Source organism: Sparus aurata, chromosome 23 (genome assembly GCF_900880675.1).
Source record: "Sparus aurata chromosome 23, fSpaAur1.1, whole genome shotgun sequence".
NCBI classification, from domain to species: Eukaryota; Metazoa; Chordata; class Actinopteri; order Spariformes; family Sparidae; genus Sparus; species Sparus aurata.
Window position 1 is genome coordinate 19,811,079 of NC_044209.1, and position 26,576 is coordinate 19,837,654.

Below are 26,576 nucleotides of genomic sequence, written 5' to 3' on the forward strand. Positions count from 1 at the left end.
CATTTACCATTTAATACGTAGTTTCCTATATACACTTCCGACTATACTTATAAGTATTGTGAATGTACCTCTCTCTCAGAGAATATTAATCCTTTGACTCCATTACTTTTGTCTCACTATTTTACGATATCAAAATTACTTTGCAGATTCAGATTTCACATGCGCTACAACGAGAACAGTTTAAAATATTGTAATGTTGCTTATGTTAATTAATTCACATCTACTTATACTGTATATTCATAACAAAGTATTTGGTTACAGTTCTCAGTTTTTGAAAACATCCTTACTTCATAAATTTATAGTAATTTAGCCATATGTTAATCAAAAATATTGATATCTTTAAGGTATTTAGTCATTAATCTACAGGGAACTCAAGGACTTGGATATCTTTACATGAATAAACACACGGAAGTCACTACATTAAATCAACACCAGCATTTTATTTTTTCTCCAAAAGCATGTAAAAAATAAAAATAAAAACAAGAAAGAAAATGCACAAAATGATTGTGTATATTGGCGTAGAAAGGGGGGCGCTTACATTTTAGAATTTTACACTTTCATACCACAACTAAGCAATAGAGAGAAGGGAGAATAGAGGAGAGAGACTGCATACACACAGTCCAAGCGTTCTTTTGCTGTAAGGCCACCTCAATCCACAGGTCAAGTCTGTAATACAGAATACATTTTCAAGGATGCATACATTTAAAATGTCTAGATGACAACAGCATTGAAAAGTAAGTCCACATCAAGTTTAGCACAAAAATGAAATGACTCACAGGTTTAACATTTAACACGCTACACTGCAATCATTCACCTGAGCCACTTGGCACCAGTGTAAAGTGTACCTTGTCTGCTCTGTTACACTTAAGAGTTGCAATTCACAGATTCTGCAGTTGTACCTTGGCGAACTGCTAATGGAGAGTGACATAAACAGCATTTCTAGATACAATATTCTTGATTTTAAAGCATTCTCGGGGATCCAGAGGACCGTTGTAAAATGAAAAAGGGAAAATATAAAATATACATTGTCACATACAGTAGAATTAGAATTAAGATACATTACATGTGGATAAAAAGTGGTTAGATAGGAAAAATGACTGCTGGTTGAGTGAAATAATCCTATGTTTAAGAGGGGGTTCGAGAGAAAATAGGTCTGATTTTGAAAAGGCATGATCAGGAGATTTCTTTGTAAAGATCTGTGCACTCAAAGGTCTTGTTTAAAACAGCAATAAAAGGTCAGCTATTTATTTCTAAGGCTTCTCTTTAGAAAAACTAGCATCTGTTTTGAGTATCTTTCTATTCTGCACAGCATGCTCAAATTCACAGTAAACCTTCAGTCACAAAAAGTATTTTGTGTCATTCAAGTGTCATTCAAGTCTCAGCAGTATTCAGAGATTTTCTACAATGAGATATTTGAATGGCTTTCGACTCATTCTTGCGTAGAATGAAAAAATAGAGGCGAAAATCTTGTCTAACTGGGTTAATTTCTCTTAGGTGTTGGAACTGAATGAGATAAAAAGTGGCTGGAGTGCAACTGCACTGCTGGCCGAGGCAACGTATTCCAAAAACTTTGAATAAAAGGCTAAATGTTGAGTTCACGGGCATCTTTTTTTTTTTTTCTTCCTTTCACACTAGAAGTTATGTCACAATTTCCACAGCAGGGGGTGCTCTGCACTGGGTGCTCTGCACTGGGTCTAGCATGCAGCATGCAGGAGCACATCAGGGGACCAATAATGTGACAAACCCTCCATCAGACACCTACTGTAAATTCAATATCAAGAAATAGGTCCAAGCGCTAAGATGTATTTAGCTAATAAGACAGGAGATGAGAACAGGAAGGCAATTATCTAAAAAGGAAACCTGTCCACGCTTACTGGATGGGAATGGGGGGGGGGGGGTGGGGAACAAATAGTGATGAATGTTCAAGATACTGTGACTGAATTGGATCTGTCAACGTCCCCATAAAAACCGTCCAGTTACACGAACAAATACAAATACAGCAAGGGAAAATCATCACAAGACGCCAACAACCGACAAGCGTGAAATGACGGAGGAACAAAACTGTGTGATTTCCTGCACGGCTTAGGCTCCGTCCTTCAACATCCTCATTTGTGACACAGAAACGCATTTGTAATCAATTTACTCAAACGTTTACAGCTCCCCTTACAATGTTTCATATGACGGAGAGACGGAGGTTTAAGAACGAGGCCTCAGTTATCAACACCTTGTCCGGTGATCATGTGTGGTCATATGTGCACGACGAGAGTACAGTATGGTGGGGATTGTTCACTAATCACAAGTACAGCTCTATTTACAGATAGTATAGAAAACACAATCTGAGAATTCCATTTAAATTTCAGCCATAAAAGCTCAGAGAAAGATCAACTTATGCCATGACATCAATCAAATCCGAACTCAAGTGCTTCTAAAAACGAACGTCCTACGTATCTATGAAACAAACAAATCATCATTCACAACACAAAAGACCGATACAGTCATAAGATAAGGCTATTAAGACCCAGTCATCCCAACATGCAAGGATAAGACTCAGTGGTCAATAAAATAAGAACGAACCATGGGATGAAGCCACAAACAAAAATTAAAAGACGAGAGGTGAGCCGTTGCTGATGTGTGCGGTTATTTTACAGTACTCTGTACCCTGTTTGTTCCTCAAATATATGAAACCTGACAAACTGACAGCAAAGTCACACTACTGAGGACTATTATTTTGAGTTGTGTTTTGTTGAAATCAGTGAAAATATGCATTATCTTTTTAAAAATCCTTGGGTGAAAATTGACCTGAGTGTATGCTCTACTGCAAAACATGGATGCTCTGTGACCCCTCTGATATGTTTGCCTGAGCATACAGTTACTTGTTAAAAAAAAGGGTGCAAATTATTAAAAAGAATAAAAACACCAAAATACAAGCAATTTTATTATTATACTCCTCATACTGGAGAAGGCTTTTGGTCACAATCAACTACCAATTCCAAACAGGAAAATAAAGTTAAGAAAATACAATAAAATCAAACCCCAAATAAATCCCCAAAATTGATTTCGAAGTGGTATGATTATGACTGGCCAGTCATTTCCTAGCTGTTTGTGCATGTATCTGTTCTGATGGCATTTAAAAAGCAAGTGAATGCGTGGGTGATTTAACAGTGCCCCAGCATATGAGGCACGTGTTCATCGTGATGTATTGGAGGTGTTAGGAGGAGGAAAAGGAAGAAGCAGGGTTGGGAAGGGATGGGACACAGGCATACATGATTATGCCGTCTTTGTTATATCATCTGTCTCCTTGGAGGCCCAGAGCTCTTTGTGCTGTTTGCGTCCGAAGCCCTCGTCGTAGTTGCCTTTGCTTTTGAACAGCTGCTGAAAGTGGGGTTTACAGTAGAATTCACCTTGAAGAGCTGCAAAGGTGCCAAGGCTGCCGAAAGAGAGGAGAAATAAACAGTTATAATCAAACCGAAGGAGCCAGAAGAAGAGTCATGCAAACATACAGGAAACCAAGGCTGTCACTTTTTCAAAAAATCAAGTTCGAACGAATTTGAAATGACACCCGTAACGAAACGATACCAATGGGCCGCATACGATTGCATGTAAATCGTGCTTTCTTGACGGTGATGGCATTTTTGCGAGCTGTTGGCAAAGGGTCTGCTGAAGCTGAATGTGCCGAGTAGTAGGCAGTCAGACGAGGTTGTACACTCACCTGCTATACTTTAGCTTACGAGGTTGTGAGCTAGGTGAGTCCGCAGATTTGTTGTCGTTGTAGAGTAAGACAGCTGCTTTGTACAAAATACTTCCATACACTACTTCTCAGATGTTTTGGTGTCGTGATTGTCCGCTCGGGACGGCTTTGCTTGCTAGTGTCCTCCATTTTCGTAGCAAACAACATAATATTACTAGCTGAATTGATAGGTCAAGGGTCACAAGGCGAACTACTTCAAACGGTCTGTTGCGCTTATTTGTTGCGTACATTTTTAATCCGAATAGGTCATTACATTCGAATAAGAACTTTTCCCCCCACTTTCGAACGAATATTAGAATTTTTAATAAAAACTGACAGCACTACAGGAAACTGTCAAAAACAATTTTAGATCATGAAGGTGTCCTTAGAGTAATTGTCAAGCGGAACATACACATTGCAGTGTTTAATGTCCTCTGACTACCGTTTCCAAACCTCACACACTGACAAGAGTATTTGCACTATGTGAACAAACCAGCAGTGTAGCCAACTAGATGCCTATGCTAATCGGGAAAAGAACTTAACATGGCTTTCCTTGGATGAGGTATTGTAAACAAAGAAATTGATTTATAGCTGAGAGTTTATATGAGAGAAGACAAACCCCTTAAAGCAACACTATGTAGAAATGTGCAATTTGTGCGATTGGTGCCCCCCCAGAGTGCAACATCACTGTTGTGATGTAATATAGTAGCTAACTTAAAACAAAACCCCTCAAGTCATAACAATGTTACATGTTAAAAACTGATCCTAGCCTCTCACTGAAGTTCCAACATGCAGAAACAAGCGATAGGTGGACGGATTTGATGTGACGGAGACACGCTGTACCGTCAAACACGTGCACACAGCTGAGATTCACAACAGTTTAAACCGATTTGGTGAGGCTGCAGACGGACTTCCAATAGGCATGGAAGAGGAGGGTATCACGCTATGACACAGGATTACCAAGGGAGGTGAGGTCATTCAAACATAAGACAGTAAACTTGCATTCGCTCTGGACTGAGCTGTTAACACAGTTGGTGTCATGACACTGGTGCATGTGTAGTAATAGTATAACCTGTGGGGGAAGACGTGTCGTACAACTTATTTTGGGGCAAAGTCACCAAACGTTTTGGCGTAAGTAATTTTTAAAAATCATACTTGACTGCCGACTCTACAGTTTACATGTAGTTGTTATGTACCAGTGACCACTGAAAGTAAGGTTACTGTTCTCTCCTGATTCATTTACATAGGGGCCTGGTCTTGTTAGCCCAAAATAACTGCCCAGGGGCATTGCCAAGATGGCTGCCAAGTGGCAAGACTTAACTAAAAGAACCTTGGTTGTAGTTAGGAACATGGCAGATGCAGAGCTGGGGGACAAAAAGGAATTATCTTCAAGGCAATATCATGTTTTAATGGTACAAACGGAGAACTTAAGCTTATTTCAGGTGTACCTATACCTATGTGTACCGCAATTTAGATTGTGGAATGTGTTTGTGACTAGACAGACTGTGATATTCACCCTCCCTTACAGTAAACTATATATGGTTACCTGAGTTTGGCGTTGCAGTGCTTGCAGCAGAAGCATGTTGAATGGAAGACCAGGTTGTTGGCAACCAATCTCTCCATCGGGTAGACCGTCTTCTCACATGATGAACACACTTCCTTTTGGGTCTTAAAGCTGAAGGACTGAGCATATAGTATATACAGATTTACTACCAGACCGAAAGAAAAACAGGTCTCAATTCATAGTGAGATGAAAGCTAGCATTTACAAGAGACACAAAAAGCAGGAAAGACTTCCTATGCTCTCCTCTGAGATCAAAGGCTGATGGAAGTGAAATGGAGCAAGAGTAATGCAAACAGGAGAACAGAGACCCGTGAAAGAAGGATGAGAAAGCAAAGACAGCTGATGCTTATTTACCTTAGATCGCTGGACAGGTTTCTCTTCAGTGGTGCTCCTGGTCTCCTGTATAACCAAAGAGGAACAAATTTAACATTTAAATAAATGTGTAGTTAAGTGCAAAAACAAATATTTGGGGAAATCTACAGTAGACACCTGCACCGCATCAGAAGAATGTCACATGTATGAAAGAAAAAACACCTATGTCTTTTCACTGTCCTCTTATTACCTTTACCAGTGTGTGAGTATTGTCAATCTGATCCCTCTTTCTCTCCCTCCTCTTTCTATTTGCTCCATCTGTCTCTTTGCGCCCCTGGGAGAGGATCAGGTGCCTTCTGTCTGGCCATGTGAGCTGAGCTGTGGGACGCTCTGCATGGGGCTGCCCTCAACATAGCAGAACAGCTCAGAACCGACCTTCCAGTTGAGAAACTACAAATGAAATCTCTTTCAAATGATATAACAGGACTTACACTATTCCCGCTAGTCTTTATTTTAAAAAAATGACTGACTTGACTGTGTAGTCCATGCATGTAATGAGGCCTTTCTTACACTCAACCTTATAATAATGCACAATTGTGGGTTTCCTCTTTAATTCTCTGGCCTACATATGTCACCATTTTGCTCTGAAGGTGTCAGTGTTTTAGTACGGTAATTACAGTTTGATTCACGATGACAAGAGGAATTGAGAAACTTCCCCCTAGGCGCTCAGAAGGTTAAGAAGCTTGCACGACCACAAGCTGGAGCAAGTTACACAGTAGTAATGACTGTATGAGCCCTCTGGAGTATTACAGCCAGTCTACAGCAGCAACAAGCACGGCCACATCTTTAAGCAGGGCTAACAGGTAGTTCAAGCGGATAATAAACAGACGGAGAGACATTCAGGCATGTACACAGTAACTGCCATGGAAAAGCCAGTGTGCAGGGAAGAAGGGCAGCCTCTGTTTAGGCAAGGGAAAAGTCCACTGCAGACTTTGCTAAAACCCTGTTATGTAAGGCCGTTTGGCTGGAGCTGGAGGAAGTGGTGGAGGTGGAGGGGGGGTTTCAGGGGCTGCTACCAGAGCTGCAAAGAGAAGGAGATCTTTGGCATGAGAGGCAAATGCTGATCTTCATTTTTGCAGGTCTATAACTCCTTAACTTTCTAAATGTCCTGCTTTGTAAGCAAAAAAACCTTTCAGGAGTCCGCAGCAGTGTTGGAAGTGACAGCATGACGTTTGTGTATCCACCTCCTTGGTGACCTGCTGATCCGAGTTGAAATCAAAACCTGTATTACTGACCAATGAGTTAGGTTTATTGTACTGACAGGAACTGCAAGGGGGCAAAGAAATGACAAGGGGGCAAAGAAATAGCTGAAATACAGGCCATTTATTCTGATACAATCATCCCTCACATTACAATTATATATATCTATATTATATAGATATATGTATGTAGACTGTATTTATAGTGTTTAACTTGCCATTCAGAAGAGCATTTCCATTCAAAATGTCATTATGGGGTTATCAAATTGTTGGAACTTCATGCTCAGTCATCCTAATTTAAAAATATGTCACTGCGTGGCCAGTGGAAACCTTTCAGTGTGTATTAAGGACACAGTTAATACTGACGAAGGATGTCCTGCCCACTGATGTGCAACATTGCTCCGAACACAATGCAACTATTGAGATTAAGTGCAGTGCAACAGTGCAGCTGAAAAGACTGGGTTGACAATCTAGACTGTCGCATGGTATGTGTTATTGTAGCCCATCTTTATCTGTACTTGTTAATTGATCTGGAATGATAAGACCGGCGCTCTTTCATGAGCAATCTAAACAGCATGCATCGTAATTTGAATACTATTTTTGACCCTTTCACCTTAATGCACCACCAAACATCTCAGTGCGCGGAATTGCAAGGGTGTTGTCTGCACTTACGAGAACCGGATGGCATGCTTTTGAAATGATTGGCTCATTTAGAGAGTGAGGCCATGCAGCTTCCTGCAGTTGCAATCAGATCCTAACTGTCTGCCTTCTCCTCTTCATCCCTGATTTCTGTCGAAGCTCACAAAATATGTTTCTGCTAGCTAGCAGACAGCTTACACATTGCTGGTTATCTAGCAGGCTGCACGCTAGACCACTTCCTGTTGCTGCAGAAGAAGCTGCTGAGCCAACGTGACTTTGATCTTCCCACAATTATTTAGCACGAATGAAAACTGATGTTTAAAATGGGTAAAGTTCTCACAGTCTATTTGTAGAGAAAGTTTACTGAAGTGGGAGGTTAGAAGTCTAAAGCAGGAAAATTAGGTCAATATGGACCTCATCTGTGACATGAAATAATGTAGCCAAAAAAGGAAAACCTGATTTGAGTAAAGGCACAGAATTGCCAAAAGTTTTTTTTTTTGCAAAAACAGGGCAGCAAAAGTAGTGACCATGTTAGGGGGTAGGCATTCCACACATGCGCACGCGCACGCGCGCACACACACACACACACACACACACACCCTGGAAGACTTCAGATTAGCTTCTGCCATCTTGTCTCTTTTGCCTTATATGTACATGAGTCTCAATTGTCACCAAACAACTCAAATGTGGCAGGAAGTTGTTATGACACATGCAGCTTCCTCTGTCTCAACAGGGACAAACAGTAGCTAAAGTCCTAGCTCACTGTCATCCCAAGAAAATGACTGCCTAAGACCACTCGTTCTGTCTGAAGGCATCAGCTGCAGAGTGAACCAACTACATAAGAATTATGATCTCTGTTCAAAAGTATGAATATAAAAAAAACTAGCCTAGCTAATTAGGGAGACAAGAAATACCACTAAATACATGGAGGGGCGGGAAATGAAAGGCCTGAGCAAAGAACAAGGTGTTCAATGTGAACAGGAATAAAGAGGGTCTGTAGTGTAATTAATTAGCTCTGCTATGCACAACAGTGTTTTATCTGTGAAGCAATTTGACATACCAGTGTGTGAGCAGCCAGCTGGAGAGTTGTATCTTACCAAACAAAGACTACTTTCACACAAGTGGTGAAATCTCCTTGCAACAGAGGTTCAACTCCTGCCTCAGGCCATCAGTGGCTGTATGTAGAGTCCTTGCCACAACTTTAATCACACCTGCACATGTCTGCTTGTGTGTGCTTGCTGTGTTCATGTTGCAACAAGCTTTTTGGGAAGACAGTGCCAGGCCCCCCTTTCTCCTTACATCAATTTAAAGGAGAACATTTTGGAGCATACATTGTGGCTTCCTTGCTGTGGGTTTGCTAAAAGATCTATACCACTCTCAGGTTGCTAGGGCGAATATGATAAGTTTTGCTTTCACGAAACAACGGCACAAGCAGCTACAGCCAGCAGCTTGCTAGCGAGCCTAGCTTAACATAAAGACCAAACTATGGAAACTATGGAGTAATGTTTGTATGTTTCAGTCACTGGTTTGCTTTGTTCATAAGGGCGCTTGAGGATGAGGGTGCTGTTATATATACACACACTCTGCAATGGCATTCACACTATTTTACTGACTGACGGTCGGTGGAGGTAACATACCAAAAAACACAGTAATGCTCCAATAAAGGCAGCAAAGAAAAAGCCTGCTAGGTAGTATATACTGATGTCAACAACTGATAATTTCCAATACTGAAGAAAAACCAGCCGTGCAAGTGTAGAAGGAATGGCATTTCACACATGTGTACACCGACAGATTACAGGGAACCTGGATGTGTACAAGAAATACAAGAAACCTCCACAGGACACCTAATGTAATCAGTTATCGACTACTGTGTATCTTCATCTTCAAACCAAAGCACAAGTTTGGGGTAACTACTTGTGAGGATCCTTGAAAAAGCAAAACACTCAAACCATTAATGTCACTGTCTGTCTATTCACCCCCTGAGGCCAAAGACCAACCATGTGATAGATGGGGGAGTTAAATGACCCCCATGTTTGGCCTTATTCTATCAAAATCAGAGAAAGATGTAATAGGGTGAGAATTTGAGGATGTACTGTCGAGAGCTTTCCATTTCAAAATAATGTGTGAAAGTCACTGTTACTTGACTCAAACAGGCGCCACAACTACAAACCAGACCCCTCTTGTCTAAATCTCAGCGTTTACAAGAGCTATCTGCTGACGTTAATCACAGCCATTTAGAACGGTTACAACAACTCTTCAGAATATGATGGGGGTGTAAGGTCATATGTTCATAAAAAGTTAAATGGGAGGAACTATCTGCTGTGCTTCTCTTCCTAGTGCTGATGGACACAACTCAATAAGACAACCCCCCGTTTCACACTTGATCATTACTCAATACACACTGTGGTGCACGACTCACTCCAACAGGCCCCTAGAAGGGAAGGCAGGCGCTATGTTAACAAACGTCTTATGTCATTAATCCAAAGCAAGGCTCCCACTCTCCCCATCTCTTATTTTTAGATATGTGATCATTGTTTAATCATTCGGGACAGCACAGTGGAACGCAACAGAACAAACGTGAAGAACCTCATCCTTCAAACATAACAAAAAAGTGGTAATGAGTCCATCTGTCGCTTGTCAAGCAGTTTAACGGTAAGCTAATCATAACAAACAACATTTTCCAGTCCAGTGCTAGCGGTGGCCCATGAGTCTTAAGCTTAATATTTTATGCAGATAGTATCTTACTGTATATTGCACTTTGCAGACCTGCAAGCCTTGGCACTGGTCCAACGACTAAAACAGCCGCTGCAGGGAAAATATATACTCCCCTTGACAGCAATCTTCCATCAGTAATTCTGAACATGAAAGACAAAACAAGTTATGCAGACGAGGAGCCTGGGGTTAATAAAAAACTTTTTAAGTGATGGAAAAGTAAGTATTTGCTGAACATGAGCTTTTAACACTTGACTGGCTGAGGAAATGATGAAAGTATGCATCAGAGTGCAGACTGAGGTTCACCACACCAGTCTGCAGAGTAATCAAAACTGTGTGATGGCGTGGGGCATTCGGTCAGCCACTTCTCTTCCCTTTTAGAGCTTCCTGTACAAGAGAGTGACGGGGCAGTTTTCAGTGTCTGGAGAAACAGAGCATCAGATGCATCTTTAGTCAGCTGACAGGCACTTGTTTTTTCACTTCTTGTCTGGGGTGGCTGTCAAGGTCCAGATAGAACCTTTTAAGGTTGATGCAAATATGCAGCTACGTTGCCTTAGTATCACAAGCAGTCAAAACCTTCTTTACTTGAAGAAATTAGGGCTGCCACTTCAGATGTGTTAATTAATATGGACTGCTTCTTTTGTCAATTAAATGTAAATCTTTTCTTTTATAATTTCCTAAACCCCCCCAATGATGTCCTCAAATGTCTGATGTGTTGTTTAATTAACAGTACAAACCAAAGACATTCAATTCACAATTACATAAAACTGTGTAAATAAGGGATTTTTGACATGTTAGATTGAAAATTTACTTAAAAGATTACATTATTATCAAAATAGTTGGTTATTATTTTTTGTTGGCCCACTAATTTGATTAACCAACTAATTATTGCAGGTCTATGACCTAAAGAGCAAAACAAAAAAACCAAAAAATAACTGAAATGTTGACTCAAGGGAGAACTACATCCTCGTAAAGTAAAAGACACCAAACACTCACATTTTGCCTTGCCGACATCATTTCTGAGAAGCAGGCTGGCCTTTCAGATAGAGAAAGTAATACTGATTATTCCCTTGTATTAAGCAGTCAGCAACTTTTGCTCACACGAACTTAAGTTCTGCACTGCAGTATCCGTCTGACTGTGCTGAAAAGCCCTAAGTGTTTCCTTTTATTACTTCTTTAAAAGACACTGCCCGAGGGCATAATTACAACTAATCAAGTCCTCTGTCAGAGATCCTTCAAATACCAAGCTAGACAATTCACACAATTCACAGAATCTGTAACTAAATATAAAGCCATAAAGGCAAATACAATGTCTGTCCTTACAAAAACAAATGTAATACATCCCTCATTTTTGACCAGTGTCGGACTCGGTGAAAAACATAAAAACTAATGGCTGATCCTGGTATGCTGAAGCAGCTGGTCTGTTTATGTTTTCTCAAAATTGCAAGGAGAAAAACCAGTGATTGCTTGTCAAAGAAGACCTGGAGCCTGTATTGACTTGAAGAGGCAGGACACGCTGCCTTGTGATGATAGAAATAGCCTCCAGTGCTACAACTGATCAGATGTTATCACAGAGTCAAGAAGAGGGAACATCTCACAGCCAAATTCTCATCCAGGACAGGAATTCAGGATTAAACATGCCCCATCTCGTCGTCAAAACAGAATCTCACATGCAAATATCAGCTTTGTGATCGCAGAAAATTTCCATCACACTGGAGGCTCCTTAACTTGAGACTTAAACATTGGGAAAGTGAAGGACACGGGACAGGGAAATTAGTGTTTCATGCTTTTTTTCCCACAATAAGGTTATAGGTTAAAGTTGAGAGAGAACTTAAAAAGGTCTGCTGTTGACTGATGACACTGTGGAACACTAAACAAAAAGTGCTGAAACAGTGTACCCTCAAGTCTTTTCAAACCAGATAGCCCTCATTAGATCAGCTCCTAAGACAAACCTACTACTCAACTTCAACCCCTGACTGAGAAACCTTTTTCAGGCCTAAAGAAGGGTCTTTATGATGCTTTGCTTACACAACCACCCTGCTTATAAAACAAGAAAATAACAGGGTATGAGGAAAAAAAAGGGACAGGTATTCACTGCAGCAAGGTATAACCATCACTCTGACTGTTTTTTGCCTGCAGCTCATTTGTCTGGACCTGCTGGCGACCCATTAATACTGTTCTGCACATCTGACAGCAGGAAAACACCCCTCCCCATCCACCCAACATATGGCACTTCTGACATGCAAAACAAATCAGGTTTTTGTGCCATTAATGGTAATTGTTTGATGGAAGAGCATATGGTAAAAAAAAAAAAAAAATGTTATTAGTCCTCACTGCAGCTTTGTGCAAAGTGCTTTGTCTACTCTAAATCCGCATCATTTGTTTATTTTTTTAAACAAGTCAAAGTGCAACAACAGCCTCTCAAATCCAACAGAATACTGACGTAAATCAGCCGGCAGAGTGGGGTGTCAATCTGTGCTGTCAACTCTGACTTAAATAACAGTTAGGCTGCCCACTGACGGTGGCAGGAAATGAAAATGACCATATACTTGCTTAAGCCTGGTCGCCATATGCCAGGGCTATAATGACAGACCGTTGTAGATGTGGTGCCCTGGATGGTTAAAATGTGGTTTTAACCAGACCACAGAGCAGTTTGTAAACTGCTCGACAACACAAACACAGGCGAGAAATTTCTGTCAACAGTGAAACACACGTTTTCTTCCACCTGGTGTGAGAGCTTTAACCCTAATGCTGATTTATGCAGAGGTTTAATCCAGTCACTCATCCATTTGGTATTACTCAGCTCACAGTCTCAGCAGCTGTAGGTGAGCTCATGAGCTGAAGTGGAGATTTCTGTTCCCATAATGGAGGTCTGGGGACACTCATATGTTTTTGAGTAGATGGGTTAGACCATTTAGCCATGCTTTATAGTAATACACTATATTAGATTTTTTCCCCAGCAGATTTTGATAATTACCTACATCTCATGGACCATACCAATAACATAACAGATAATTTCACACATCTGTATATTAAAAAGGAGTCCCCAACCTGTAGTATATGTAAGATGTTGTGTGCAGAGATGAGTGATTTAAAGGGGGCACTGTGTAGTTTTGAAGAAATTAAACTCAGAAGTTTGATTTTTTTACAACAATAATGAGGTAAGAATACAAACTCAGAAATATTCATCGTTTCCATAACTGCATAAACAAGCTGTTCTCAGCAGAAAATAATGTCCCCAGAACACTGTTTGAAGCTAGAAAGGTGGCAGGGTCCGACACATATAAACAAAGTAACCGTATGATATTGTGTCAGTTTGTTTTTTCAGTCATGACTACAAAAAGTGCTTTACTTAGTTTGTTTATGCATAAACAAATAATCGGAGTGTGTAGATGCTGCACTAGTTCAGTTCATAAAAGCAATTTGGCTTCATATTATCATCTCCATCTATCGTTTATAATTTCATTAACACCGATAAATAGTTGATAATGTGCATTTACCATATTGTGCATCCCTGTTTGGTAGTATCCCATTTACATGCTGCAACTCTAAACATCTTATCCTGGGTTCAAACCTGGATCAATCCCAGCTTAGTGAAACTTGGGTATGCTGGCTGAAGTACTGTGGCATATAAAGGCTTGTCAGAAATGTGTGTACTGTTATAATTGTGTATATTGGGATATAAATAACCAGGTTTGTCCCACGTACAAGAGTAGGATGAGCCTCAGAACCAGGATAAAAGTCTAAATGTCTAAATATAAGCATATCCATTGAGAATAAGGGTATTCCTTATTATTAGAGGGTACTGTAAACACCACATTTCATTCAAAACGCTGGAAATGGATTTTCTGCTTTCATCTGTGTGCATATTTGATTAATTTTGTTTGTCTGAGGGATTAACTCACTTGGAAATCCCTATTACAGACTACTTCACTGTCTGTACATGTTTGCTTTTCTACAGACCCTTATGTAACACTAAGAAGGTGGGACCCTACATTAGGCCAGTTTTTGAGCATATAACTGCAAAAACAAAGCAAGAAATACAAACATATTAATCTGCTAAGGCTGAAAACTGCTAATAAAGCAAAACAAAAATCTCGCCACAAAATTGTACCCCAAAACCACAAATTGGCTGATAAGGAGGCATAATCGAATTGATTTGTATCAGTTTAAAATAGGGCTACTGATATAAGCTTGAACAGCATGTGATAAATGTAATGTAATGTAAGGTTATTCATTGGGTTTAAATCACCTCGTTGGTTGGTAATAATTAGCCATCAAGCTAGCTCACTAATAGCGGTGTTTTTTGGGGAACACGAAGGCGGCCGTTAAAAATGTCGCCCAAATCCAACACAAAACCTCATTTAATGTTTCTTGGATTAAAAAATGCATTTACATCCGATGCCCGTGGCGTGGCTTGGACAACAAACCGGCTCCTGGTTAGCTAAACCTTTTAGCCAGTGGACGGACATCATCACCTCACCTCATCTCACAAAAAAAAAAAGAAGCAGAGAGAGGAGAGCAGCGGAGGGAGGGGAGGCTGCAGACACACACGGAGCAAATAGACGAGAAACGGCACTCACCATCTGCGCTTCTTGTCTGCGACACGCTGGCTGATAACGCACAGTCTGTTCACTCAGTGGCTGGAGGCTGATATTTGCTTTCTCATTCACTTTTGTGGCAGGCTTTGTTGTAGACGCTGGCCCCGGTGCCGGTGACTTTCTACCCTCCGCTTCGCTCCTCGTCTCTGTTTTCAACAGAACGTTTTTTTCTTATTCAGCAGGATGTCGCACGCTATTGGTTCTCATCTGCTCCGGATGCGTTCACGGGCTGTCGGACAAACCACAACTATGAGTGGAACAAGGATGTCACTGTCAAGCTTTCGCATAATACATTACCCTATTTTTTTTTTTAATCGAGGTTTAAAAGGATAATGAATTTTTAATTGCTCCCTGTTACATTATTTTTGGTTTGATTGTTGATCCCTCCTGAATGTGTTTTGTGTTTTTGAGCATGTGATGTTTGGTTTCCATGTTATAAATAAATCTGAACGCTACTACATTAGCAGCTTGGTTATCATTTTGACTCAAATTGGCATTTGATTTTGTATTTATGGGTACCTCCACAGATTGTACGTGCACTAAAGTGCGTTTACAGATCTTTGGGAGTACAACTGCATATGTGAGAAAATAAGTATAAAGCCTTTTGTTGCTTCACAGGAAGCTGCATGTAATCTGATAAACTGCCTCCAGCAATGTCACTCAGATGATAGGCTGCATTGTGTGAAATGTAAGCACCAGGGTTTGAAACGAAAAATGTGACTATAAATCTTCTCATATAGTGCACAGTTCGAATGTAATTTTGAGGAACCTACTAGAGTATTTCTAATTTTGGCTACTTTAAATTTATACTTTACTACAACTCAGACGGAAATATTGGACATTTTACCCCAATTGATTCATTTGACAGCTACAGTTACACTGCCAATGAAGAGTTTAGACACAAAAGAAATCCCCTGCTTACAAAACACGATACATTATAACATACAATTAAAACACTTTAACAGTAAATCTATCTGAAGCAATGTATTCACAATAATGTTTGTTGTTCTATATTGTTCAGTTAGATAATGCAACTTAAACTCTTCAGTGAAATGTAAATGTTAGTAATGTCAGTGTCAATAAAAACATGCTCTTTGTCTGCACACAAAAACAGGCCAGACATGAGTGCATTTATAATCATCAGTGTTTACTGCCTCCCAGTGGTCCCAGCGGGAAACTGCAATGATATATTTGGCAATGCTACTGTTGTTACTAGTAATACAACCCTAATGCTATATTTATAACCTGTCATAACGGTTACAAGAGCTTACAATAAAATCGGTTTTCCTATCACATTACTATCTTTATTTCAAAGACAGTTTTCTGATCTGGAATAATTTTTAATTGTATATAAAAGCTTCCAGTGTCCAGTACCTGCATTCCCTGCCTTCTCACTGGCATCAAGGGAGACTTTTAGGGATTTATAGACTGAACTGAGCACAATATGCATGCACATTTTGTCAGCGAGAAAACAAGTGGTACAAAAGGTTGATGTCAAATGAGACTTTTTAATCAAAACTTAACATTTCCCATGTGCGCATAAACAGTTGAAATTCCTCTCTTACAAACAAATGCATCTTCATGAAAAAAAATTCAAAATCATACAGACTAAATGCCAAGGAAAGGCACTTCACTAAACTTGAGTACAAGACACAAAAAAGAGCTATACATAGTCTTCAACATGTGTGTTTGTGTGTGACTGTGAATCACAGAGTGACTTATAAATGAAACAGCTATTAGAGTTAGCTTTGTAGATTAACAAAATTAAAACACACAACACACTTGGCAAAGATACAAAATTAAGCATCAGGTTTGCAAGCATAAAAGCATGTTTGGAGCTCAGTGAGAGGAAACAAGACAACAAACAACAAAACCTAACTTTGAATTGTTTACCGACAGCAGAATTCATTACAGCTCTATTGCTCGACCCTATGGACTTTACAATAACAACAGTCTTGATGGTATATGTACAGTGGCTGTCTCTGAGCTGCTTGTGTTGATCTGTATGACACGCTCTCTTGAGCTCTGACATATTACAAGGTCCTAACCAACCTGACAGGAGCATCAGTAACACTTGTATTGAAATCCCCCACACAGTCCTATGCTTGTGTCAGCCTCTGATATGCTCTGCTATCTGCCTACACAAGAGACAAGCTCATCAGGGAGCAGCTGGGTGCACATGTTATTCTATTAATGTGTTTTTCTTTAGTTGTCCCACCTGCTCTTTCTACGTTTTGGTGGCTCAGGAACGGCAAAACTATCATCTCCTCTGTCCCTCCCCTCCCCACTCCCCCTGTCTCCCCCATCCCTCTCACTCCTCCTATCTTCTCTGTCCCTTTTGCTTCCATCTCCGTTGCGACTATCGCTGTGGCGGCTGCTGCTGTAGCGATCTCGGTCCCCGTGGCGGTCCCGATCTCTGTCTCCATGGCGATCCCGGTCTCCGTAGCGATCATCTCCGCTGTGCCGATCGCTCCTGTCGCTGTGGCGGTGGTAACTGTCTCCATGGCGCCCCCGGTCCTCCCCGTGTCTGTCCCGTGAGCTGTCTCTTGGTGAGGGAGGAGCAGGCGGAGGGAAGCTGCTGAGCTGTGGACTGGTCTGACTGGCGGGCACTGAGCTCAGGGAGCCAGCGCTGGTGAAGCCACACATGGACATGGTGATGCCCTGGGACCGTTCTGAACCATTGGGGGCCTCCGTCGGCACAGAGCTCAGGCTGCCAGCACTGGTCCAGCCTGATGAGCTGTTAGACTTGGTGGTGAGCTTTGGGGGGCCGCTGGATGCAGCTACAAAGTGGCTTTTATACTGAGCCTACAAGAAAAGGAGACATGTAACTGCCTGGGAGGCTAAATTTTTGCCTTCAAAAATTGGATTTCACTGCCTCAAGACAAAAATGGCCAAAATATATTTGCATTGTGGTGATAGGATGCTGGTTAACATACAGTTGACTAAACCAAAATGTATATAAAATGAAAAATCATGATTAATGATTAACCTCTCCGCACCCACCCGCCCGCCGACGGGCGATTTCAGATAAATGACTGTATGTCTACACTGCGCAGTGACGTATCCCGCTTCAACTTTCATCAATATGGACATACTATACGTCGTTAGAAAGAGGAGAATCTCCGCAATTCATTCATCCAGTTGATTTTGCAGAAATCATGAGCACCAAACCATAAATCATTGATATTCACCAGCATGGTAAACGTGAGACACAAGAAACACACGGCGACTCCCTACCTTTGAAGCGGCCATAAAGCCGTAATATGTGTCCATTCCTCAATTATCTATATTCCAGTTGTCCGTAAGAATCCACTGATCAAAAGCATAAAAATGGTTTTTCATAAAATTATTCCAGCTTGTGAATATCGTCCTGTTAAATCCATTTGTTTACCGTCTGCCAACTTTGTCCGGCATATAAAGTTCATACTTTACCGGCCGCACCGAAATGTTTTCTAGTTCCTGTATGGTGATGTTGGGTATGCTTGTTTTCATCACTTTGCTAGCTACAAAATAAAAGTGTCCCCATCTTTTTCTGTTCAGTTTTCACCCCAGCAGAGCCCCTGAAGTAGATCGAGCGCTGCCTGTTTGAAGGACCAATAGACTTTGTTTACTGTTTTTCGTTGCCTTAGTATAGGAATAGCGTATTGGCTATCGACATGTCAATAACTCAGGCTTCTAGCCAATTATTTTACCTTTCTAATGAGGGCAGGCGTGCCCAGGTCAGGTATTTATGAGCCGAGGGGTTTCCGTGCGTCTGGCGACTCGTGGGCGGACTTTACGCAGCAGACGCACGGTGAAGAGACGCAGCAAACATTTACATTTCTTCGTAGGCATTTTCAGAGTTTACAATGCCGAAAGCCAGGAAGAAATCCAAATATATCCGAGAAGATGACCAGGAATGAACTATAGCATCATCTGATGAGAGTCAAGACAGTGAGTATGACTCTGAGAGAGAGGAGATGTTCGCTCAGGGACATGACGACATCTTAGATCGGTGAGTAACGTTATCTTTGATCATGTTTTATTTATTTATTTAGCCATGAGTGAAATTTGAATGAAAGTTAGTGGGTGGGGTTTTTTTTATGATTACAGTAAACAGTACAGTATACATTAGCATGTCATAAATGATGCTAAATGGTTAGCGCCCCAGGGCCTTATTAGCCTTGCTAAGTCTAGCTAGCTAGCTAGCTACTCAACTACTCAACCAAAGTTATGTAATCCTTGTAATCCTATTCTATAATGTCAGGGTTTTCCCTGCCATTATACGGCTCAGGCGCGGCGCCCAAGCGTTTTTGCCTCCCGCCTAAGCAGGGTTCTCCCCAGACGGTGGAACAGCGGCGCTACACCGCTAAACCGCTAGTTCAGCGGCGCTATACTCCGAGCGTGACGGTGACGAGCGTCCGTCCGTCCCCCGGCTGACGGCGATGAGCGTCCGTCCGTCCGTGTCTCTCTCTTCCCCCACCCCCCGGGACAGACTATCCTCTAATTCCCTTTTATTTAGATTTTTTTTTTCAAGCTTGTAAACAAATTGAACTAGATCTTTTTCACTGACCAGACACTGGGAATATTCCCCCAATTCAATTATTCTGTTTATGTACAGTTATTTCCCTGATGGTTTTGTGTAATATATAATATCATATCCGTGTTTATTTGTTTCCTATGTAAATAACACCCCATTGAAATGCATTTATATATTTTTTCATTATATTTGGTAACATTTGTGCATTGCATTGTGTTTTGTAGGTCACAGTCTGACAGTGACGTGGATTGGGAGCCTCAAAGTAGGACACTCAGACGCCAAACCCCATCTCCTGCTGAAGGTGGTCGGCAGATGCGGCAACAATCGTCTGCATCCACCAGTGCTACCTCCCCCGCTTCATCTTTCACTGCCCCCTCTGGCTCAGGGGAAGCTGCAGCTTCTACACCAACTGCTGGACGTTCCCGTGCTGCCAGACGTGCCCGGGGGAGGGGCAGAAGAGGAGGATCCTCCAGAGCACATAGCTCCCACACGGAGGAACAACAGTGGCATGATGTGGGGGATGACGACGTTGAGCCTGCTCAAGTTGCCTTCATGCCGGTGAGACAGCCCGGACCACAGCAGGAGACCAGAGTGGCAACCAGTCCACTGCAGTTTTTCAGATTGTTTTTCACCGACGCAGTGCTTGGGACTTTGATGGCAAACACTAATATTTTGTTGATATTGGCACAGTTATACATACAGTAATAGTGTATTGATAGATAATACAATCCTTGTTTGAAATTCAGTTCAGTATAGTCTGTCATTTTTGTATAATGGTAACTATTCTGTAGTGTCTTGTCACATGACAATATCTCAATATGGCCACCTAGAAGCGTGTGGAAACCCCTCCAACCACCCATCAAATGAATGTGTGAATAAATTATGTTTTGAATCATGGAGAAAGGTTTTATAGTCACCAGAATGCTTCAGTAATGTTTCCAGTGTCACAGAAGTGAGTAAAAGCATTTGGCACAATTTGGCCATTTGGAGACGTTTTGGAGAGGTTCGTGGACGCCAGTGACACCACAAACTAAAACCTCCATAACTCCCATAAGGGTAGGCCTAGAAGTCAAAAATTTCACCCAGGTGTAGTTGACAAGATGAGGAAGGTATGTGCTATATTGCCATATGCCTTACATAAAGCACATCCTAGTTATTGTTATTCAAATATGACCTATTATTTTCGAAGACAAAAAAAATGTTTTAGAGCCATGTTTGAACTGATGTCATTTTGGTTGTGTGTATGGTACATGCTAAATAAACACATTCACAGAAACTAGAGGTTGTCAGCTTTCAAATGGCGTATCATACATCCATCTCGGACTTGTAGTTCTTGTGTTATCAGCTTTTCCATTTGGGTATGCTAAATAGGTGAAGTTACTGAAAATAGGTGGGTGCGAACAGGTTAAGAGAGGCCAACAGAGGGGAGAGAGTTCTACCTGGAAGGCTTGTTTCATTGCAGACATGCGATCGCCAAGTGCCCCTGTGGCTGGTTTGCTGTAGCCTTCAAAGCTACTAGTGGAAGACAACAAGCTGCTGCTGCTGCTGCGTTCCTGTAAAGTCAACAGAGTGTTAATGTGTCCAATTCTCTCCAAACATCACTGTGAATCACATCAATCTGAAAGAAATTTCTTAACCATCATAGAGCTTTTAATGCTGTCAGAGGTCAAAGTTTAGGGGTATAGTCTAGAATTTATGTTAGTATTTGATCATTTTTCAGTTCACATTTTGTCGGCGAGAAAACAAGTGGTACAAAAGGTTGATGTCAAATGAGACAGTAAATACTATGATACTTTATTACAAAAAAAAAAAAAAAAAAGATTTACAGTGCTGCAATTAGTAACTTACAGAACTCTCAGCTCCCAGGCCTGGTCTCTCTCTGTAACCAAGACCACCTCCACCAATATTCAGCTTCTTTCCTTTACCACTCTTGAATCGGGATTTCCTGAACCAGGGATTCTGGGGGAAAGTAAACATGACATATTTGACATTCACTTCAAAATTCAAAAACAATACACTTGTTCTACCGTGTTTTTAATTCTTTGACTTCTTCCATCTCACCTGCATGGCTAAGTCCATCAGTTCTTTGGAAACAGATTGATTCGCTCCCTCCAGATTTCTCACGAGGTCACCGGCAAAAGTGGTGTCTTTGTTGGTGAGGAGAGTGTAAGCCATACCCTTCTCTCCAGCGCGACCAGTTCGGCCAATCCTGTGCGTGTGCGTGTCGATGTCTCGTGCCACGTCGTAGTTCACCACTGTGCGAATGGATGGAATGTCCAGACCACGAGCTGGGGAGGGATACAAACAGGAAGCAGGAAAATGTTACAATGAAATGAAGAAACCTGTGAGTGCTTCACAGAAAGCCACAATGAAGGAAAGAAATGGGGAGCAAGAAACTTCTCCCATCTCTATCCTCACTCCTTGGACTCACCAGCAACGTCAGTTGCCACCAGAACAGGCAAATTCTTTTTCTTAAAGTCGCTGATGACCTTGTTCCTTTCACTCTGGTCCATGTCTCCGTGCAGGAGGCCCAGGCTGTAGCCCTCCTGGTTCAGGTTAGTAGCCAGTTCCTCACAGTTTGCCTTCTTGGTGACGAAGATGAGGACTGAGCCAGAGGAGGTAAACTCGACCAGCCGCCGGGTCAGCCAGTTCCATTTATCTGAGCCGCTCTGCAGCAACTCCACCATCTGGGTCACATCCTCATTGGCCTAGATAGAGATGACAGCAATTAAAGCATGGTATCTACATTCTCATGCAAATGTAAATACTATACACCTAAAGACATTCACTCTTGCTACAAAAATAGTTGATCAGAACAAATGTATTATACAAACATAATTTAAATTCACATGTTTTAAAGTCTCCAATTAGGAGTATTGTACCTGTAGAATTTTGTAGATTTTGTTGTAATACAGTGAGCAAATTTGTCTCTTTGTGTAGTCGCTCTAAAAAATGTTTTTTTTGTGTGTGTTTGCAGATCATGTATGAAGCTGCATACCTCTCCAATGTCTCCCTGCACAACACGAATAGGGTCTACTAAGATGTCTCTGGCCAGCCTCTCGATCTTCTTTCGGAAAGTAGCGCTAAACAGAAGGGCTGTGAAGGAAATCAAATGTTTTCAAATTCTACGAGCCTTGCTTCTTATAAAAATAAAACATTGTCGTATTACTAAGGAGATCCACTTACTTTGTCTGTCTGGACGAACATGGCTAGCAATAGATCTAACCTGGTATTCTGTAAGGGAATGAGAAAATTAGCTGCAGTGCACAAAACATTTTTAAAACATCTTTGGTACAGCACTGATAATGCAAACCCACCAAAGCCCATATCAAACATGCGATCTGCCTCATCAAAGACCAGGTATGACACTCTCTGCAGGGATGTGGCCTTCTTTTTAACGTGATCAATCAGACGACCCTATGCAAACACACATAAACATGAAATTTCACACTCGTTGCCTCAGTGGAAGGTGAATTTTTCTCTTAGAAGGCAGTGTCAAAGGCAAAAGTTGGTTGCTCTTCTCTTACCGGAGTGCACACCACAATCTCTGCTCCCTCTTGCAGAGCTTTGGCCTGCTCCCACATGCTGCCTCCTCCATACACTGCCACAGAACGCAATGAGTAGGCTTTACCAAAACGCTTACATTCTGCATGGATCTGGAAAACATTGACAACAAGTGACACACATAAGTGACCTTATTTGCTAAACAATACATTTTTATTTAATACCATCTGTAAAATTACAGAACTGGACTTCATCCCTTCCCTTCTCTCACCTGCTGACAAAGCTCTCTGGTGGGACACACAATGACTGCAATTGGCCCTTCTCCTTCCTCCAGCTCCTTTTGGTCCATGATGTGAACCAGCATGGGCCAGATAAAAGCAGCAGTTTTGCCACTGCCAGTTTTTGCAATGCCAATCATATCACGTCCAGAAAGAGCTATGGGAACACCCTAAAACCCAGACAGAGTACAAACACAATATACATTTCTCAATGAAATCATCAAAACAGTTTATATTCAGTTATTTTGCAACCTAAAGATAAACTTGTTCTATACCTGGCACTGAATTGGTGTGGGCTGAGTGTACTCAGACTTGCGGATTTGATGCATCAACTGCTCATCAAAGGAGAAGTGTGCGAAACTAGTACAAGGTTTTGGAGGTGCAGCACCAGATACCTGAGAAAGACACAAGAAGATAAACATTTCCCCCCACACAGCCACCACATCTAATGGCTCTAGAGGAATTAGGACCCCATTTAGGAAAAATGGGATCAAAGTACCAAGACAAGTGTATTATTTAATTTAAAGAACATTAATAGTGTGCAGGAATCCTGGGCTTACCCTTAAGTTCAGTTTGTGTCTTAATTCCAACACTTGGGTTCCAGTCAGGCTGCTCAGCTCCTCGTGCTCATTGTAGAAGTTTTTCTCAAAGGGAGGGTAATCAATCTATAGGAAAAAGACATTTATTTTTTTTTAAATCACTAATTTCAAGTCATAAAATGCTGATCCATAATGAAGACAGCACTCTCACTGTCTGTGCTCAATCAGAATTGTCAGCTGACCTCAGAATGGTCAATGGGAGGAAGCGGCAAGATGATTTTCTTAGTGGTAGGGGCAATTGGGTTCCCATCACTGTCGTAGTCAATGTTTTCGTCTTCTTCCTCTTGGGTCAGCCCGGCAGTGGGATTCTCTGCCATGTAGCGGAAGTAGGCTTCCTGCAGAGAGCACAGCATTTCATATGAAGAACAGAGCTGGTTTGCTGCTTACCACAGCATCGAGGCAGCAGTAACTAAATACCTGAAGAGACAATCAGCTTTGTAACAGAGGCATGAAATACAGTTCACAACTTGATATCAACTTTTCGGTCACGTGCTGACAAAAATAGCAAAAATTAGACATGCTTTTTTCACACTTTCCAATAAACAATTATGATCTACACAAGAAGAACAACTCCATTGATACGGTATGATCCTAAGTGCAACCTGCATGTCAGATAGAGGGGAAGGCAGGGGGCTTCACAAGATTAGAGAGGATAGATTTAGGGAATGTTTGGTCTGAAGACCTCCCTGATCAACGATGTAATGGATGAAGAACTTTGGAGGGCTCACTCACTTGTTCATCCTCTTCTTCAATGTCATCACGAATACCCCTGAAATGACAAGCGGAGAAAAAAAAAACTTCCCTGCGGCTCGTTCATACACCCAAGACAGCCCACATCCCACTATGACTAAGGTCACTGATTACCTGATTACGTCTATAAAGCCAGCAAAACCATTGCTGGATGTGCAACGCTTTCTTCCCATAATTGGAGAAGTGTAGAATATCATTTCAGCATAAAGCTAAATTGCTATTGGTAGTTAAGACATTTCTAAAAGCAGTGAATTGTACAAGAGTTAAATAAAAATTAACTGTAGGATTTAACTAGAATTATAATATTCCACTTACATGATACTGATTCAGTTGTGGGCAATTCTATTTCCCTTCTGTGCAGATTTCAATTCAAGCGCCTGCATAAGAACCTGACTAGAAGTGACTAAAAATAAAATACATTTTAAAAAATATGAGCACAAGTCTCTCTTACTTTGCTGACTTTTTCTCCTTTTCCTTTTCCTCTAGTTTCCTCATGTCTTTAGCTGCTTGGCTCTGGAGGAGAAAAATGTGTGAAAGAAAACAGCAGATTAAGCGTTTGGAATCATATTCTGGTTTGTTTCTGCCTGACTGTAATTTCATTCTTACCTCAACCTCTGCCATGAAGGCATCCAGTGGGTCATCTTCACTGTCTGAGCCACCACCAGACTGCATCTGCTGCCGTGTGGGAGAGTTCTCAGCTGGGATGTACGGCAAATCAACATTGCTGCTGGACTCCTCTTCATCGTCTTCAAAGTACCTGGTTGAAAATAACAAATATGCAGTTTTATGATAAAATAAATACCACAAATCAAATCATATATCCATTGCTCTGTCAGAGGTTGAACATATATATAAGTATATTCATGTGTAGGGGAGAGATGTAATACTCACGCATTTTCCTCATCAAAATTAGCTCGTTTTGTCCCTATTTTGTAGAATGAGGGGAGCTGCTGGTTCTTCCCATACCCCCCAGCTGATCCTGTTGGTCCGAATGATGTGTGAGATTTATTTGGGAGAGGAGGTTCCTCTTTTTTCCCTGCAAGGGAAAATCCTCCAAACCCAAACCCTCGCTTCACCCCCGGACCGCCTTTGTTCCAGTTCATAGACATACTGTAAGAAACAGGAGGAGAAACAAGCCCTCAACATCTTAAATCACACCAGACCTTCAACATGTGGTATTGGCTTGTTCTTGGTTCTTTATTGAAGGTGCAACGAGGCACCTATCGGAATCATGGAAATCTTTCCAGCTAGCCATTTAGTAAACATGGAAACACTTACAGCAGGTGTATTTTGATGGACTATGAGGGGTTCACTAGAAACGAGAACGACTGTTACTCATGAGTCCAAGGTGTAAATTAGAAGCTTTGACTGCCTTTCACTTTGCTGGTGAAAGCCTTTTCTCTCTTTCTTTCTTTTTGGTTCATTGCTTTCAATATCAACAGAACAACCTGTCGCATAAGGATACTTTCACTTAGTAGTAGTACAGACAAGCAACAACATAATGTATTCATATTGATTTACGTAGCGAGTACTGCAATAAATGCACGCATTTATTAAGACATTTACAAGTTAATGGAGGCACGCACGTTTGTCAAAAATCAACCGTACATAAGTTAATCAGGCATAATTTAAGCAGGGTTCTACATGGGGGGGACGTTTACAGGCTGAGCATGTCAACAGACACTCAAACTTTTTGTAAATACGACCATACAATTAAATACAGCGAAAGTATTCAGCTGCCCGGGGTGGTTTCTTTGTATTACGGAAATCGGATGACAGCACAACATTGTCAAGAGACCACCACCTAGCTAGCTGTACATAACGTTAGCGTTAGCTTTAAGGCCGCAAAATGAGGCCGAGGAGGGGGTGTGCGACGCTAGGGTGGATCATTTGCCGTGAATATGATTTAGTTAGGAAGCCTCTCACAACCCCGTGCAGTATAAAATAACACAGTGCCTTACCTGAATGTTTGTTTGATTTTCTTAACAGCAGCTAACAGGGCGCATTTACCTGTTTGTTATGCCAGTAAAAGCGCCAGTGTTGTCAGTAAACCAAGCGCTGCTGACGTCATTAATGCGCGCAAAGGTTCCCAGTGGGTGTGTCGTCGTTCGTG

General features: G+C 41.4%; 2 protein-coding genes across 4 annotated transcripts; both read right to left on the reverse strand.

Annotated features, from left to right (window-relative positions):
- Nucleotides 1-420: 420 nt before the first annotated feature.
- limd2 (LIM domain containing 2) lies at nucleotides 421-14,993 on the reverse strand. The gene is made up of 4 exons (XM_030407966.1): nucleotides 14,796-14,993; nucleotides 5,645-5,689; nucleotides 5,274-5,410; nucleotides 421-3,427 (listed from the first exon to the last, which is right to left on the reverse strand). The coding sequence occupies exons 1-4, from the start codon at nucleotides 14,796-14,798 to the stop codon at nucleotides 3,268-3,270; spliced, it is 345 nt and encodes a 114-aa protein (XP_030263826.1). The 5' UTR covers nucleotides 14,799-14,993; the 3' UTR covers nucleotides 421-3,267.
- A 1,308-nt stretch (nucleotides 14,994-16,301) lies between these two features.
- ddx42 (DEAD (Asp-Glu-Ala-Asp) box helicase 42) lies at nucleotides 16,302-26,576 on the reverse strand. Of its 3 annotated transcripts, none has more exons than XM_030407531.1 (18): nucleotides 26,474-26,576; nucleotides 25,355-25,573; nucleotides 25,070-25,220; nucleotides 24,915-24,976; nucleotides 24,446-24,482; nucleotides 23,896-24,048; nucleotides 23,675-23,779; nucleotides 23,390-23,509; nucleotides 23,108-23,284; nucleotides 22,860-22,988; nucleotides 22,650-22,749; nucleotides 22,519-22,566; nucleotides 22,331-22,428; nucleotides 21,764-22,040; nucleotides 21,394-21,620; nucleotides 21,181-21,291; nucleotides 20,772-20,885; nucleotides 16,302-17,618 (listed from the first exon to the last, which is right to left on the reverse strand). In XM_030407531.1, exons 2-18 carry the CDS (start codon nucleotides 25,570-25,572, stop codon nucleotides 17,019-17,021), a joined length of 2,727 nt encoding a protein of 908 aa, XP_030263391.1. In that variant the 5' UTR covers nucleotide 25,573; nucleotides 26,474-26,576; the 3' UTR covers nucleotides 16,302-17,018. The 3 variants fall into 3 exon arrangements, with proteins under 3 accessions (XP_030263391.1, XP_030263390.1, XP_030263392.1); XM_030407530.1 differs by having other exon boundaries at nucleotides 26,425-26,561; XM_030407532.1 differs by lacking the exon at nucleotides 16,302-17,618 and adding an exon at nucleotides 17,666-17,801 and having other exon boundaries at nucleotides 20,742-20,885; nucleotides 26,425-26,562.